This window comes from Xiphias gladius, chromosome 11 (genome assembly GCF_016859285.1).
Source record: "Xiphias gladius isolate SHS-SW01 ecotype Sanya breed wild chromosome 11, ASM1685928v1, whole genome shotgun sequence".
Taxonomy (NCBI): Eukaryota; Metazoa; Chordata; class Actinopteri; order Istiophoriformes; family Xiphiidae; genus Xiphias; species Xiphias gladius.
This window is the reverse complement of record NC_053410.1, coordinates 20,209,729-20,228,057: the sequence shown is the minus strand read 5'-3', so window position 1 is coordinate 20,228,057 and position 18,329 is coordinate 20,209,729. Positions and strand designations below refer to the sequence as shown.

Genomic DNA, 18,329 nt, shown 5'->3' with positions numbered 1-18,329 from the left:
CAACTTCTGCTTAAAAGTGAAGGGTATGTCCAGGTGATTCAAAAGGTTAATTAAATTAAATCAAGATACCATTTTAAGTAAGTTTAATTAAAATGGTATCTTGAGGCTAATACATTTAATTTGTAACCAATTTCAATTAGCACAGGTAGGAAAAATACTCCCAATAAGGTAAGAGTTACAATAACATTAGAAATTGCCATATTGGAGTCTTTAAATCTGGTACTTTGCCAAACTGTCATGCTTTATAGATTAAAGGAATTCCTGTGTTACAATTGCATTTGTCACCTCCTGTGTAATGATGTTTTAGGTTGGTAGTGTGACAGGTGTTCTGGCAGGCGTTGGCAACTTGTCACCTCTCCTGTTTACAGAGACCTAGAGAATACACCTAATCAGAAAATCCAGAGCGATCCATGGATGAGTCTTTGACAGTTACAGCTCAGTCTCTTTCCTGGCCTCTGTTCCATTCTGCATTATGGTTCTACCCAATGTGTAGCTGAGCTGAGTCTCAGTGATGCAACACCCAAGGGAAAACCAAGTTTTTACACCTTCCACTAGGTGCAAATAAAGCAAGAGATGAGCTTGCTGCTGATACTTTGAAAGCGCTGGGGGTTGAAATTGCCATCCACAGTTTCATTAAAGTTAGACAGGAGGCAGGGATTCTCTGCAGCCAACCTACAGAGGGTGACAAATTAAAGGAAAAACCTGAAAAATGTGAAGAAAAACAGGATGACAATGCACCCATCCATAGGGCACAATTTTCGATGAATATGGAAATGATCAACCCAATTGAACAGCTATTTGAGATTTTGGACTGACGTGTTAGACAGCACTCTCTACCACCATTATCAAAACACCAAATGAGGGAATATCTTTTGGAAGAATGGTGTTCATCCGTCCAGTAGAGTTCCAAAGTAGGCTCAATGGCAAGGTGCATCGAAGCTATTCTGATGTGTTGGTCCAACACCTTACTAAGACACTTCAGGTTGGTTTTTCCTTTAATTTGTCAATCATCTATAGCTAGCCAGAAAAACCTCTTTCTGGTCTCGAGACCTAACAGATTCATTACAGATACTGTAGGTATGAGACCCAGAGCCTTTCTTTTCAGTGACATATACACAAATACTGACAAATCGACATCCATTCCTAATAATCTCATGGTGACATGCTGAATTTATTTATTCGTGCTTAACTAATAGCTATTCTTTGCTGCATTTTTTCGATCTGCAAAATGAAACAACATTAGGAATAGAATAAAGTATCAACATAGCAAAAAAATAAATTTGTCAATTGCAAAATGTTTGAAATAAACAGTTGTGTACTGATATGAAAGCAGCTACTGAAGCATGCACCTCAAAAAGAAAAACAATTATCAGATGGACTGATTCTCATTCTCAGCTCCAGTGATCTGTCAACGGGTATATCAATTAAGTTTGCAGTTCTAAAAAAGAATCTACTCAAAGCCTCCAGATTAAGGTACCCATCATCTTCTGCCACCTCAAACTTATCTTTATGTTGGATTCAGCTGGGTCCAGCTCTGTCATCTGCTGTGCTTGGTTTTGAAACATATAAGTTTTTGGATTTGTATCAAATTGAATTTTAATGCAGCAAGTGGTGCAACAGAAAGATTCCTATCGTTTAGAGAAAGATTTCTACTATCATGTCTGTATGGTAAATATGAAGTCAGCAGCTGGTTAGCTTAGCTTAGCATAAACGGGGAAACAGATAGCCTTGGCTCTGTCCAAAGGTAAGAAAACTCGCCTTCCAGCACCTGCTAGGTTCACTACTAAATTTCTTGGCCGGGAGAAGTGACGTACTTCAGTCTTGTTGTTTTAGTGACTTTACCTACTACCAGCAGAAACCTAGGAGTAACTGTGTCTACAACCCCCCGTAAAATGACAACTTGAAATTTTTACACTTCAGTTTTGGCGTGTATTATACAAACAAGATATAATTTGTTAGAGAGCTTTATAGTTAGGGAGATTTTAGACTTAAGGACATAGCCACACTAGCTGCTTCTCCCTGTGTGTAATCTTCACCCTAAGCTAAGCTAACCATCTCCTGGCTTTAGCATTCTATTTAACAGCAAGATATGAGAGTGGTATCAATCTTCTAATCAAACTTTTGGCAAGAAAGAGTAAGAGAGAGAAGTTATTAGAACATCATTTGTTATAAAAACAGCAAAAGTGCTTTAACACTAGCTGAATGAGCATCAAAGTGCCAGAGCACTGTTTTGCATTTGTCTTGGAAAAAAATATCGAGGAACAACTGAACAACTGTCAAATACTGAGCAGCATCCACCATGCTACTCAGACCAAAAATGGGATCTTTTTTTTCTGTTTGATGACTGGCTGACCTGAATTTAGCTTTGGATTCTTACATCCTACAGTGTTGTGTGTAGAGAGGCCATTTTCTATTTGCTGTAATATTTGAAATATCTGTCCCAGAAACTCAATAAAAATCTTTTCAGAAAAGCTCACCTCAGCTTTAAGGTAGTGGAGGGGCAGCATCTTCTTGATCATCTTCACAACAAACGTTTCAAGGCAACTTAGGAGGAGTATGTATGTTTATCTCCAAAAACCTACTTTCTGTTTGCCCGACTTCCTGCTGAAACATCCTACAGTCCCATGCAATCTATCAGCTACACAGGGAGCAGGAGGAGAAGACACAGGCACACACACACACACACAGATTCCCATGTGGCACTGCCATCACCACCTCCAGATCTTGTGTCAGCATGTGGTCATCATGCTGTATCCCAGGGCAGACTGAGCAGGCCTTTGCAAAAGGACTGGGCACATCAACCCAGTAGCATCACACTCAGGATAATTATAGAACTGAATGTGCTGCTGAGCCTGCCTGTGTTCGTTGCAGAAATAAAAAGAAAACCCCCAAACATTGTTAAACCGTTTCCAAACATCGCAAATATGGACATTTGATTTGCTTTAACATCTGCAGAGTTTTGTTCACCACACCCCTGAACTGAGTAATTATTTTAATTGCTATGTCTTCCAGCTTCCTTGCTTGGGTTAGAATCTCAGCTGTTTTGTGCTTTTTATAGCTACTTGTATTTCCCATTAATGTAAACCTACCCTATGGCATTCTATAAAACCATAAAAAGCTGTTGTAATCATTTAAGGGAAATTTCTATATAGTAAATAGGATAGCAGCTTTCCATGGTTCAATGCTGAAAGTGTAAATAAGGGCTTTTATTGCATATTCTTCAAAAATGGGCTCTTATACCCTTGAGTACTGGATCTAAAATGTGAACTCACTTGTTTAAAAGCCCCAGCAAATATAAAATCATTAAAAAAATTCATTGTGATGCTTCTCCCAAGCTTTTTAGTGTGAATTTGTTTTGACTGTGAATTTGTATCAGGCCAATCGCTAAAACAAAATCTACTTTCCCTGCAAATGCTAAAATAAAATTGTAAATTGATTAAGTTAATTTTTGCTTTTTATAGTTGGAAACTTTCCCCAGATAAGTACACGTCAAAAATAATTTAAAAGTAGTTTAGGTTTGAGTAGGTTTGATTTTTTTTTTTTTTTTTCTCCGTACAGTATGAACAAATATGGAAAAAACATCACTTTGTCAAACATCCACAGAGTCCTTAATCAAAGTGTCAGATGTCACCAGCTGTATTTAATCAGGTGGAATTTAGGGAGGGATAAAGCTTTTGTGCTATTTTTCCAGCAGCAGATGAAACAGTGCAATGTTCTCAGGCTGTGCAGTAGGTGACATAGGGTTTGATGTGCTGCCTCGATCCACACCTGCTGCGGTGACAGGGAACACACAGGGTTGTCATACTGACACACCATCTCTCTGATCCTGGTGGAGGCTACATGCTGCTAACATAACTATATGGCCTGTGACCTCTGGTTTTTCTGTGTCAGTCTATGTAATATTCCTTGTGCTCTGCTTTCTCTCTCTCCTTCTCAGGCACCAGTAATGGGTCTGTACTGGTCTATAACCTGACCAGTGGTCTTCTCCACAAAGAACTCAGTGTCCACTCTTGTGAAGTCAGGTAAGATTTTTGTTTCTATGTAGTTAAATGTGCAAACCAATGCAGAACATTTCTAGGGTCAGCAGTTCACTTCCCACCACTGAAGTGTATGCACTGATGTTGCTCTTAAGGTGAAATATCTGTAAAATAACATGTTAGATGAACCCCAGAGGCAGATTGATTTTCTTTTGATTGTTTTCAGGCTCATTAGAGTTTGTGGAGGCAGTTGGCACTCACATAATTAGAGTGCTATGTCAGCTTTCGGGAAATAAATCTCTGGCTTGCTTTATGGGGGTTTTATCTGAATATTGCCTCAGAGTGCTTCAGCTGAGTATGGTACTCTCGACTTGAATAATAATACAAGAACATATTGTATACATGATCTAGATTTAGAACACCAAGATACTACTAGCATTGCTTTTATATGCAAATGAAATCAAGGCCACAAATAAAAATGCTTCTTGTTGCTAAATGTTGACCCATGATGTATAGTGGTGACGGTAACAGAAAAATCAGAGCACCGTATACTATGTGATCAAGCCGGAGCATATTTTCAAAACGCTTCACATTCTTAAGGAGCTTACTACAATGCCTCGACAAGGTAAATTTATTCCAAAAAGTAACTGAATGATGAGTTTGTGTGGTGTGTTATTTGTCCAGTTAAAAGTAACAAGCATACTATCACTGCCACTTCACAATTAATTTGAAAGAAACCACTTGTTACTGACCTCCACAAAAGGACAACAGAACTTCTAGATCTTGTTTACAAAACCCAGCTTATACCGTATCAACTTTTCTCACAGTAGACATTTTGACTTGTCAAACACAGTTTTTACTAATAGCATTAATGTCAGGCTAGTATTATGCATGCTGGCTCACTGGAGCACCTAAGCAGAACACAGCCATCATTAATGATATTAGTTACACCTGTGCTCTTCTGCTATGACAGTTCTAAATGTCTGCTGGAAGGAAGGTCCGTTGCTTTCTCCGTGAAATGCATGCTGCATATACATACCATTTTCTATTGTCACTTGGAATAAAATTACACGATTTATTTATGGTGGAAATTAAGCCAAATATGCAGGCTCTTCTGTGATGTTCCTTTAACCTCTGAACACATTCCCTCAAGTCTAACTAGCTAATTAATGAACCTGTCAGTCACACATCAAACGGGGCATTCAGGAAAGAGCAGTACTCTATATTAGGAAGCTTCCTCCTTCTGTTCATAACCAAGCATTTGATCCAGGAAAGTAAAAACTAAAAAAAAAAGAGTAGCAGAAAAATATTAAACATTTGTTGATGACATTTCTAGGAATCAATGACAAAACCACCAACACATTTAAGAGCTATTTAAATAGGAAACTCAAGATCATAAATTTAAAAGATAAATTGTAGATATTCTGCTTAATACCCGTTGTAATGCATCATGAATGCATCGGTGCCATGACCTGTGTAAACAACCCCAGCTCATTTGGAGATAAATTTTTAAGGTTTTGTTTCTGCTTTGCTGTCCTCGATGACAGCTAGCAAGTGATTGTGACTGTGGGAAGAATATCTTTATTCTCCTGGATCACAAAAGGAGGTGTTACAACAGGGATAGTTTCGAAATCCAGGCGGGAAGAAACAGTACAATTTCTGTAGTGCCGTATATCTATATGTGTGCTCAGAAAAAGTTATTAAAAAGCTGCTAGTTGATTTATTGGGTTTTTGTCATCTTAAAAACCCAAATAAACTCGATTAATTCAGCATTCAGAACTTTGCAATTGGTTGCACATTACTCATAACACTTAATGGCCTCAACAATCAATCACATATCAAGTTGCATATGTATTTTTTATTTTTTTTTAATGCCATTCAATATTTTAACATTGTTTAAAAGCTAGTTTAGCATACAAAATTAATATCAATGAAGTGTTTAGGCTATTTATTTTAATTAGGACCACAGGGGTCCACTAAAGATATATTGTTGCGATGTGCTTGACTTAAATCTAGCTTTGTTTCGGTGCAGTTTTGTTATACATTAAACTCCTTTGTCCTGCTGTGTTTCTGCTCATTGCCCTGGTTAATTATGGTGCGTGAGGTGGGTCACACTGAAAAGGGATAAAGTCAGAACTGAACGCTGCACCCCACAATGCAACAGCCAAACATCGACAACAAGCAGGGTGCGCTTCATTAGCTACTATTCTCTAATGAGCAGCAAAACTATTTCACCAGGATTAATTAAGCACACAATTGAATCAATTAATGTTTTCAAGAGATTGATTGGGAGCAAACACCACTCGATCAGGCAGAGCCAGGCTTTCTTTAATGAGAGAAGTTGATATCCACAAATGCAAAACTTCAACTTTAAAAAGCTATGCAACACAAGCATAAGTTACTTTAAATTTCTGTGGCTACCTCTGCCTGTGCATATATGTGTGTGTGTGTGTATCTGTGGATTAAAGTGGGTGATTAGGCAGTGGATTTCTCAGTCTGATTTCTGGTGTCATTGTGAATTTGCTCTACGGTCATGACACTCATAGCTGTTCCCTCATCTGCATGTCATCTCTCACTCACTCACTGCTGCTGTACCATGTGCTCACACATGGCAAGTAATAATTAACACATGCAAGCACTTATACACTGATTAGCTGCCTGGTGTTGCACACTGCGTTCGTGTATTTCAACCCCTCATGTTTTTAAATATCCAATCTCCAAAAGTAGGGCACAAAAAGGACAAAAGTTTGAAATAAATGAATAATACAGTTGTACATAAACCCACTCAACCAGACATTCATATCAAAGTAGTGCGTCAGATCAGGGCTTTCTCTTGAAAACACGTCCATTCAATTTTCTTTCTTCCTGTTCAGACACATGAAGATCACTGCCGTTGTTTCCAGTGCTGTGACATACAATGTTAAGTTCAAAGCTGTGTGTTTTGTGTGGTGGGAAAAGCAGAGGTGATTATGGAAATGAGCCCGGCAGCCCCTGCCCGAGGACAGTCATACCAAAGAAGGCCTGGCTACTTAGCATCTCATTTACATTTAGTGGGGAAATCAACTAATTAATCATGTGGCTGTTTACCATCTCATTAAAGTGGAGTTGTTCTCCCTGAGCTGTGCCCACTTCTCAAAAATATTCATATCTCGCACTTGCTGGCTTGATTTGCTATGCAATTTTTACACAGAACTTTTTAGGTGTACCATTTACCTTGCTAGAATGTAGTGGAGGAATATTTGACAGCTACAATTCAAGTATTAGATAGCGATATTATTAATTTAACTGAAACCTCTGTGTGTGCTTATTCCGCAGGGGGATTGAATGGGTGAGTCTTACCAGTTTCCTATCTTTTGCCACTTCTGCCCCCAACAACATGTGCCTGGTGCGAAATGAGCTGCAGCATGTCGACCTGCCTACTGGTAAGAGACAGACACACATGCACACACACACACACACACACACACACACGCACATCCACACACCCACACCCACACATCCACACACCCACATCCACACACGCATGTTCGCGTGCTCACACACATTTTATCACCTATACCTGAGGGTACCAACCAGCACCTTTATATTGGCCTTTGTTCTTGATTTTTCTGTTTTGCTCAGGGTTCCTCCACCTCCAAGAACAAAGAAAATAGACACAATCTCTCTCATTCTCCGAATTTCTCTTTTTATCTGTCTTTATTTGTCTATGTGGCTCTTTAAGAGATTCTTCTTGTTCTCCCCCGGGGGATACTTACACACACTTCCAAATTAAGGTCCAAAATAAACAGGGTACCACCAAATGATGCCTAGCTCTGAAAATTATATCCTATCATGAGTTCCTTCAGACCAACTTGAGCCCATTGATGGGTCTATAGAATTACTGCACCAGCAGTTTCTACCTTCTCTGGGGGTTTGAAAGATACAGTGTGACATTTTCTGTGCCAAACAGAGAGCCAAGTTGGAAAGTAACTTGAATGTGATCAAGAAGAGATGGTTGAAGTTTTCAGTGGAAAAAACATTTTTTTTTTTTTAGTTTATGTAAATGAGAATTCACATATTTGTCATTGTGGATATGAAAAAAATTGATGAGCACTTTTATCATTTTTACACATCATTCTTGTTTTTGTCATCTGTATCCACTTCCCAAATTTCAACCTTAATGTGTTTGACTTGAGAAATTTGCATGGGCACAGTAAAAAATGTGGTCACTGTAATGATTCGGTCACAGAGCCTTTATCCCCAGTTCATTCAGGACAACGGCGATGGTAAGTCACTTCTTTAATGACTCTCATAAGCAACAGAATCGTCCAAGTTAACAGTCCATGGCAATAGCTTTAGTTACAGACCCACACACTTTCCAACACACATATACTTAATTGTTTTTCCTTGCAAGTTCAAAAGAGTTCAAGTGACTGAGATCCTCAAAGGTGTCCTTGACTACACACGTTGCTGCTGGTGGTGCAGATAAGCTGTGTTGATTTAAATGTCATGGCTTGTCTGTGTGCTGCTTGGGTCACAACATTTTTGAGAAATACACTTTTTTGCTGTCTTACCAAGAGTTAGATGAAGAGATAAATATTAATTTAATCCGTGTGTGTTCAGTACAGAGATGCAATAGGTCTGGGTCGTTTTTAGCCTAGTACCGAGATGACAAGAAGAGCAGATTGAAACAGCTCGCAAAACTCCAACAAACCTGAAAAAATATGCCTTTAAGCAGCCCTCAAGATGTCTTATTTACAGAACTTGTATTCCACGAAGAAATTAAACATTGTGATTTAACAAGCATGTAATGCTGAGGGGTTTTACAGAAGGAATCAGTTGCCAAGTATGTTTTTTCAACCTACTTATTTGAGTTAAAGATGTTAGTTATTTCCAAATTTATATTAAAATTTAAATTACTACTCCATTTTGACATCCTGGACCAGATTCAGTAAGACTGCATGCAAATTTGCACACTTTTGTTTCTGTTGCTTAAGCTTGTACTCGTTTGTCTTATTTATTCAGGGAAAGCAAGCATATTTTTGCATACTGAAGTTCTGAAATAAAACACCACAAAAGTAAGTTTTGCACTAAAGATTTTGTACTTCAGCTGTAAGACTATTCCACTATGGCTGACACTTCACCTCTGCAACTTGAGCATTTTCTAATAAGATTTGAGACACAGACTTAGAAAATCATCTTCCTCGCTTGCCTTACTCAATTGTTGTGATGCCTGGTTTTTGCAGCAGTGATAGCAGCTGTTCTATCTATGAAAGGATTTTTTGTGTGCTGCAATAACTGTGGGAAGCTAGTGTTCAGACATGGTAGTAAACTCAGTTTGTATAGCCTCACGTATAGTATAAATATGTATTATGTGTACAGAAGATAATTACCCGTTATTTATAAATGCATAATCATAGCTGGTGTCATCAGCTCAACAATCTGAGCTATCTTTCCATTAATCATCCGAAGTAAGTGAAGAGCATGAAGTTCTGACTTTGCCATGTTGGTGAAAAAGCAAACCTTCTTCGCTTCACTTGAAGCAACTGTGTCTTTATTGCTATATTTGCTGCACCATGAACTGTATTCAAGACCTTAAGACGTGTGTGTGTGTGTGTGTGTGTGTGTGTGTGTGTGTGTGTGTGTGTGTGTGTGTGTGTGTGTGTGTGTGTGTGTGTGTGTGGTGTGTGTGTGTGTGTGCGTGTTTTTGCGTGTTTTTGCATGTATTTTTGTGAATGCACATTTGACATGTGATTAGAGCCTGTAGGCTGATCATCTAAAAAGTTTCCTACCATCATTGACACTTTGTAATCAGGACATATGAGCCCTCCCACTGTGTATGGCTGTGGAAACACGAGGAGATGGAGAAGAGGGCTGCATCAGCCTGTAGTGAGCCACAGGTCTCCAAAGTTTTCCCTACGCCATATGCTTAGCTATTTTATGCCCCTCGGGTACACCCCCTGCTGTCTCAACACAACTGCTGGAGGTCGACCCCCCCCTCCCCCAGAAAACACCACAGGCTGCTCCGTTACTTGTACATTTTAAACAGGCCACCTTCTTAAGTGTCCTCCTCACTTCCATAAGCATACACGATACGACACACCTGAAGGGCATTCTTGTTTTGTTTAAAGGGGCACCTTGACGCTCTGCATAATGTGTGCTTTGGTGGGTGGAAAGTTGCGAATGAAAGGCAGGGATTAGAGTAGGTGGTGAGAATAAGTTGATGGCAGTATGCTATCCCCGCTCCGGCAAAAGAGGTGAAACCAGGACGCCCAAGAACTAAACTGAAATGAGATGAAACGATCTTTTCACAGTGGTAAGGAAAGATACCGTCTTCTGCCTTCCATCATCATCTCCTCTCCCTCTTTTTCTTCTCTCTCTACATCTGTTGTGTTCTCCAGGCAGATGCTTTGCATTCAGAGGTGAGCGAGGAAACGATGAGCCACCCATTGAGATGATTAAAGTGTCTCACCTCAAGTGAGTTGCCTGATCTCCCCACCACCAAAAAAAACAAATACCAACAACATCACACAATCTCTGATGCTTTTATCTGAGACACACACACTTTAACACAAACCCACACAGAGCCTCTCACCTTACCTGCCTTGGGCCTTCTCACCTGTGTCTCTCTCTGAAAATTAAATTTTTCATTTTTTTAAGGTTGGAGAACTCTTGCTTTAATTTTTGTCTTTTTTTTAAATATTGTTATAGGCAGGGTGGAAATCTAATGGAAATCTTTTAAAAGACCTGAAAAGCACAGCTCCACCATTAATTGGTTGTTTGTTTATTATGGTCCCCAAAAACCCTCTTTTATTCTTGCTGTGCAGTGTGTCCGATCCTAATTTTTTATTCAAGTGTTGTGCATTTATGCATCTTTTAAGGGGACTCTGATATATGAGAGTATGCATCTACAGTCATCACACATTTTTTGAGAAATGAAAATTTACCAAAGGTTATCAGATAGCTGCTGTCTTTTGTATACTCAGTTGCTGTATATGTGTTTGACATATCCTGTCCTAGCCTTTTGTTTACACTGAGAATATGATTAAAGGGATAATGTATTACACTGGAAAGTGACACCTCTGATTAGTCTGCTTACATTAGGTGACAACCGGCACTTGCACTTTTGCTCTATTGCTAATAGCTGAAAGTTCTCCCCCCTCCATATAGAAAAGAGAACGCTGTTCTGGAGGCAATGAATTACAGGGTCAGTACACAAATCATGGCCATGAAAATATTACATATGATATCGCATACAAGCTGCGTCAGAAATGCAGATAAATGATGTGCTGCTTAGCTAAGTAGTCTTGTTAAGTGAAACAGTAAAATGTATGATGTGCAACTGAGTTGCTAAACTCTAAGCGCCACATCACAAGGTAAAACGAGGTTTAAAAAAAAAAAAAATATATATATATATATATATATATATATATATATATATATATATATATATATATATGTGTATATATATATATATATGTGTGTATATATATATATATATGTATATGTATATATATATATATATATATAAATATAAAAAATAATATAATGGTAAAAAGTAAAATACTGGACAGTGCATCATCTATTTTTTCATCTATATTATCTATTTTAATTTTAACCAGGCAAGTTGCCACAGATCACAATCTTATAATAACAGATGCTGGAGGGGTTTAGTTAAAGGAAGCTAGAGGGTAACGTGCTTTTATACACTGCAGTTCATCGAGTTGCTTTCTAGTGCTGCAGTGTTTTTGCACTGTCAAATAATGGGTTGTTCCTCTACTGCAGCTGAAGGTTAGGCATTTACTCTTCAGCAACTGTATGGTAGTTTTGTAAGGGGGGGGCTGTGACTTGGCCAGATTTTGGGCCAAATCTTTTTTTCCCAGGTAATGGCTCCACAGTGTGACCAAAAATCTGTCAACTGCGACTTAACATTTTCATTGGTTGCACCGCTGGGCCTGACATTTAGCATGTCTGTCTCTGTGTGTGTATGTGTGCCTCCTCGAGTGGCTTCACAACCTTAAAACCTACTGGTAATTCAAAATGAAAAGAAGTATTGATTGTTTTTTTTATCAAGAAAAATGCTGTAGTGCCCGTTACACTTGTCCTAGACCTGACATCATCAGCAGAGGTAACCGCTCCACCACCTGTCTCTCCTGTCCCAAGGTGCCTAATCCTGACCCAAACCTTCATCAGAGATTGCCTCATTTGATTCTGAGGCAGAGCCAAGACATATAAAAAGGCCAAAATATATGCCTTTCGCAAGGACTGGCTTGTCCAATTTCCATGGCTCAGATACTATGCATTGCATGTTGATTCAATAATGAAATTATATACTATCTAACCCCAACCCTAATTACGAGGCCTCAAAAGAATTGGCACAATGTATGCTGCTTAAAAGGGATGTATTTGTGAAGCATAATAAAATTAAGGATAATAAAATTAATAAAATGATGCAGTTTGATAAAAGTCACGGTAAAAACATTTTTGGTGCACCGAAATTATGTTTTGGTGCACCTAAATGAAAAAGTAACAATTGTAACCAATGTAAAAAGTTAGTCTGGAGCCCTGCAGGTTAATAGGGGGATTCAGACAAACTAACATCAGGTCGCAAGTCTGAGTATGTGATTCAAATGTGCAAGAAAATGCCTGTTCGTGCTGCTCTTTTATTTCTCAGTGTAGACATCGGTGCACCTAAGGCATTTTACAATATGGAAGAGATAGTTAAACACAAAGCAAAGGTAGTTGCAAAACCTCATCCTTGTTGCATCAAGGTTCTTGTGAAAAGGGGAAATCATTCCTCAAAAACCTTATTGTACTATATGAACACAATTAACTTGAAAAAAAAAAACTGACACATGAGCAGATAAACATGAAATCCTTCTGTCACTGTTGGTGCTGAATGTAATCTGACACGTTGCTGACTAGGTCGCAGACTCAGAATCTAATGTTTAGACGTTCAAGCCACATGGCAACCAGTTTTTGAGACAACCACAAGAAACCTGATAGTGTGGTAGTGGGCAGTTTATGTTTTGAGATTGATTGTGTGTGTTTGTGATGTCCATCCTCAGACAGTACCTGGTGGTGGTGTTCAGAGACAAACCCCTGGAGCTATGGGACATCAGGACGGGGACACTCCTCCGGGAGATGGCTAAGAACTTCCCTACTGTTACTGCACTGGTACTGATAAATCTGCATACTAATAAAAATCTTGTCCTTTACCAGTCCTTAATTCTGAGGTACTGTACACTGTAGAAATTGAGATATAACAGAAACAACATTTTCCAGAGGATGTTCAGGTATGCTCACGTAAATTCACAGCTGAACAACTCCAGTTAACATATTTACTTTAATAAAACATGATGTCAGTGTGGTTTACTCCTCCCTTTGGTAATAATATCCTATAGTTTTTGTCCCCTACCCCTTCTTGTGTTTGTTTGGACCATTTGAAAGATTAGTCTGGCAAATTTCCCTAAGCTCAGCAGAGAACAGTGGCTTCATTAGGCCAGAGAAATGCTCATAAAAAGAGAATTATGCTGGGAAAACTTTACAGTGGGGCTGTAAAATCCTCCACAGTGCAAATAAAAATGCCAGTAACCTTAATAATACATACCAGCCTACCCCAGCCACATACGGCTGTCTCATTTCCATATTGATTACAACCTTGAGTTCACCAGACGACCGCCACAGTGCTCCAGTAGTTAGACAGAAAGGCTGGGGAAAACAGCTCTCCTGCATGCCATACACCTCAGTTATACTCCTTTCATGGACGCGCACACTGACAGCTGCGGACACCGTGGACGCGTAGTTCTTATTATTCTTCTGTGTAGTGTGCTTGGTGCAGACCATGCGCAGTTGCTTCCTTTGTAGCGTAGTGGCGTCACGGCAAATTGGTGGGTACACGGATGTCTGCACAGGACCTTGCGTACACCCTCTGATGATGAAATTAACATCAGTCGGACCCTAGCAGACCCTTGCGTACTCCCTAATGTGGAAGGTATAACACTGGCCTTAGTTTCATTTATGCAAGCATCTACTGTATGTGCAAATCACTTTGTTATCCTCCCACCTCTCTCCCTGCTTTTTGCATTGTAACGGTTTGCTGTCATGTCAGCAAATGTGTATGTTTCTTTGTCTTTGTCTGGGTTCATCACTGCAACTACCGTGTGTGCGTGCGTGCGTGTGCGTCTGTAAACAGGAGTGGTCCCCGTCCCACAACCTGAAGAGTCTAAAGAAGAAGCAAATGGCAGCGAGGGAGGCCATGGCTCGGCAGACGGTGTCAGATGCCGAGCAGAGTAGTGTTGAATCCTCAGTCATCAGGTCAGCACCATAAAGCTAATGAGTTTTGTTCTTGGATTTGTGGTCAGTGTAAAAATCATATCATATCTGATGTGCTAGTCTGTCATTTTTCAAAAGACCGATATCAGTCCTGTGAACTTTAGGAAAACAATATACTATTTTAAGCCTATTTCACTACATAGACCTGCTACTATGTCAACAACTGAAATCAAATAAAAAAAAGACACTGTTAGTAAATAGCAATTCCCTTCTAAATAATAATAATATTAATATTGGTAATAATAATGATAATAATAGTAATAATAATAACCTTATTATTGCACCACCAGAACTTTTTTTTGTTTTTCGTTGTTGTTTTTTTTGTTTTGTTTTGTTTTTCCTGCTCTGACTTAGCCCTAACTCGAGTACTTCTTCAACACCACCTGTCTTGTTCCAAACATGTTTATTTTCATTTAATCTAGATGTTTTATGTTTTTTTATTATACACAAGTGGATATTGAAGCGATAGTACTTTCATACTGTGAACTGTCAGTGTGTAGGTGAGTTTGGTCAAGTTTACATTTATACTATTGGGTTACCATTTGGAGTGGCAGAAGCCGCATGTCTTCTACCATTTATCCCTTACTGTCAGCTATTTTAGCTATCTCTTTCAACCTCTCTGGTCACATGTTAACTAGTTTTCACAAACTCTCAATCACAACACAGAGTTCAAGTGTTACAACTGACTTGGTATGTGGATATATTGTTTGAATGAAATCATAATTTCTATTGTTTCAATTTTAACTGGGCTTCTCCATAGTCTTTCCATGTACCACTTCACAACTGCAGAAATCCCCCGTGGGGCACAACTATCCCTGGTTGGGAATCACTGGCATAGATGGGAGTGGTAATGCCACTGTCAGCAGCATAATACCAAGATGTCCAGCCAAAATATTTCACACTGGAAAGTGTGCGAAAAAACCTGACATGTTGTGCTTATCTGAGAGAATTTTATGTTTGTGTGATTTCTCCGCCTCAGTCTCCTGCAGGATGCAGAGAGCAAGTCAGAGACCAGCCAGGCCATCTCAGCCAGGGAGCATTTTGTATTCACTGACACAGATGGGCAAGTCTACCACATCACCGTAGAGGGCAACACAGTCAAAGACGGTGCACGAATTCCCCCTGATGTGAGTCCAGAGACTGTGTCTCTTTTTACTTTATATTCTCCTGAACCACCTCAAGGTCATCCATACTGATCCTTGCACAAAACTATTCCTGCCTGCTTCATATCTCTCTGTCTCAATTCAGTTTAATATTTGGTAATCCTTTCCGCACACAAGATCAAAATCTGTCTTTTGTTTTTCCTGTTTACTTTCTGTGGACATCACTGTGTCTCCTGTGACTTTTACCTCAGATTTTTTCCTCTCCTCTCTCTATAAATGTATTTATCACTCTCTTATCTGTCAAATCTATTTATCAATACTTTCTCAGTATTATTATTTTAACTTACGCTGTCATTTATTCTGCATTTCTCCTTTACACACCACACCACATCTATCACTTTCTTTGACTGATAAGTCCCTTTTTTCCTCTTTTGTTCTGTTTTTGTTCTTGCATCTTTCTGGTATTGTCCGTCTTATGTTTAAAGGTTACATCTTTTTTTCACAGGCTTGTGTGGGAGATGATATAGATGTTGGCTCCATAACAAAAAGTGGCCAACTTAATGTGCCACACTCTTTAATAAACTGCATGGAATCAAGGTGAAGGGTTTTCAGCTAAATTCTACAGCTTTATTGTTTTTGTCAGATTACCTTTTTTTTTTTTTTTTTTTTTCAAGAGAACAATCAGCCAACTGAAGGTGTGTGATTTTGAGTGTGTCATCAGTGTGTCATCAGTTTGTTCCCAACAGTGTTTTGCAAGTGTTTTCTGTACTAGTTCAAAAGCGACTCAGGCTCAGGGAAAGAGAGACTGTTTCTGTATTTACCTGTAGAGCATCTAACAGTAACCCAGCAATTTATTTGCTTTGACATCAAAATGGCCAGGCTGGAAAAGAGAAGTAAGAAATTACTGAGGACAGGTTTTCTTTTCACCCAGATGACTACACGTTGCAGTGGTAATACCATAGCAGCAGGATGTTTTCATTATTTTACAAGTCAATGTGTCGCCACTAACAAAGAACCATTTGATTGCAAATTAAAGAAAGGTGTTTAGTTGCCCAAGCATCCCATTTTTCCCAGAGTACCATCAAATTAAAGCTATTGTTTGGTAAGTCTTTTGGAAGATTTCGGCTTCAGGAACTTCCTCGGACTCATTATGTCATCGTCACTTGTAATTGTGTTGAGATGAGTCATGCTATAGAGTAGGTAGCACCTTCTGTTGTTTGTGGTAGATTGCCCACATCTTAAGTAGATAAAAACAGCACAATTTCATACCTTTTCACTAACATTTATCTTACTTCTATTTATTTTTTTGTTTGAGATGGCAAAATGCACGTTGTTCCGTACAGTATTCTAAAGGAAAGCCACTATACTATATCCATTTCTCAAGTCCATTTCTAAGCAGTGGATAGGATTGTAAGGCAGTCTGTGTTTTGTCCTCACTGTCTGCATGTATTCACACCACATAGACTCACGCTAGAGGTTTACCTGGGGAGTTTAAAGCCTTATCTTTGTGACGGCTGCAGATTCATTTCTCAAAGATTTGCATACCGCAAAGGTTTTACAGTCGTTTCAGGATGATAGAGGATCTTCATATCTCTGTCAGGAAACTGACAGAATATCTCCTAAAAAGTTTGGTTCTATCATCCAATACGCGCACACTGAAGATGAGCTGACACATAATGTCTTCACATCTGCCTTACTTGAACTCAGATGTCGTGCTTGTTTACCAGTCGGCTGCCACAGATATTTTAATGTATTTTTCTGTTTTCATTCACACTCAAACATTAAACGCTAGGGAGCATGGTGTTTTATAGTAGAGGGATAAAGGTGTTTTTTATGATGTTGGGATTGCACTTTTTTAACTACCCAGTGATTGGCTGCATTAAACACATGGCTTGTGAACATCATGACATAGTTTTTCTTGATTTTTATATCCTCTAATTATTATGGGATGATAGGATGATCATGGACTCCAGAAAGATTCACACAAGTTATCTCAGTACTTCAAGGATTCAACTACAGCAACTCACTAGTGAGGCTCGTATACAGTAAGACATCATCTAAAAACTGTCAAATGAAAATTTAGGTTAATTTCAGTTGCAGTTTTTAGATACTTGACTTGATTAGGAATCTTTGAGCAGAGGACAGATGTACAGCTCGCCTTCCTTCTTTGTCCATTAACAACTTTTCTCAGTAAATATCTCTCCTCTTCCTGTGTTGCAGGGTAGTATGGGCAGTATTGCTTGCATTGCCTGGAAAGGTGACACCCTGGTGCTCGGAGACGTGGATGGCAATCTCAACTTCTGGGACCTCAAAGCTCGTTTGTCCAGGTGACAACTAAACTCTAAGATTTTATGAAATTTATGACGGATTACTGTATAATGATTAAGTACGTGCAACCAGAATTTCAATTGTTTGATTATCAATCTATGCATGTGAATTTTTAACTTCAGCAAGTGAATGGAAACAAATAACTGGAGGGTAGAGAAAAAATAGGTAGGAAAAATACAGAAAGCTAGCAATCTCAAAAAATATAATTTCATATACATCAGATATGGCTTTGATATAAAATAAGTGTGCAGTGTCTTAAGTTGTGTAATTTTTAAGGAATGGGTTTATTCCAAAATGACCAATGCTGTCGATGTTTTCAGGGGAATACCGACACATCGTGGTTGGGTGAAGAAAATTCGCTTTGCACCAGGGAAAGGCAACCAAAAGCTGCTGGTCATGTACACGGATGGAGCAGAGGTCTGGGACACCAAAGAGGTGAGGCTTCTCACACCAGGCTCTTGCTGATTGCCGGCGACGTATCATTGTGACAGAAATTTTGAAGTTGATTCATTGGTTGCTTTGGTGTAACACTTTATAAATTCCCAGCATACACATCACCTTACCGCACTGCAGAACTCAAGTAAAGGAAAGGAGCTGCAATCATCAG

At 39.0% G+C, this 18,329-nt stretch overlaps 1 protein-coding gene across 1 annotated transcript in view; it reads left to right on the top strand.

The window, feature by feature from the left end:
- Positions 1–18,329, top strand: part of wdr11 (WD repeat domain 11) — a 63,292-nt gene that overhangs the window by 30,397 nt on the left and 14,566 nt on the right. Inside the window, exons 11-18 of the mRNA XM_040139037.1 lie at positions 3,938–4,022; positions 7,293–7,399; positions 10,358–10,433; positions 13,025–13,133; positions 14,152–14,273; positions 15,271–15,418; positions 17,615–17,721; positions 18,043–18,157. Of these exons, the coding sequence (XP_039994971.1) occupies positions 3,938–4,022; positions 7,293–7,399; positions 10,358–10,433; positions 13,025–13,133; positions 14,152–14,273; positions 15,271–15,418; positions 17,615–17,721; positions 18,043–18,157 (869 nt within the window). The remainder of the gene's footprint in view (positions 1–3,937; positions 4,023–7,292; positions 7,400–10,357; positions 10,434–13,024; positions 13,134–14,151; positions 14,274–15,270; positions 15,419–17,614; positions 17,722–18,042; positions 18,158–18,329) is intronic.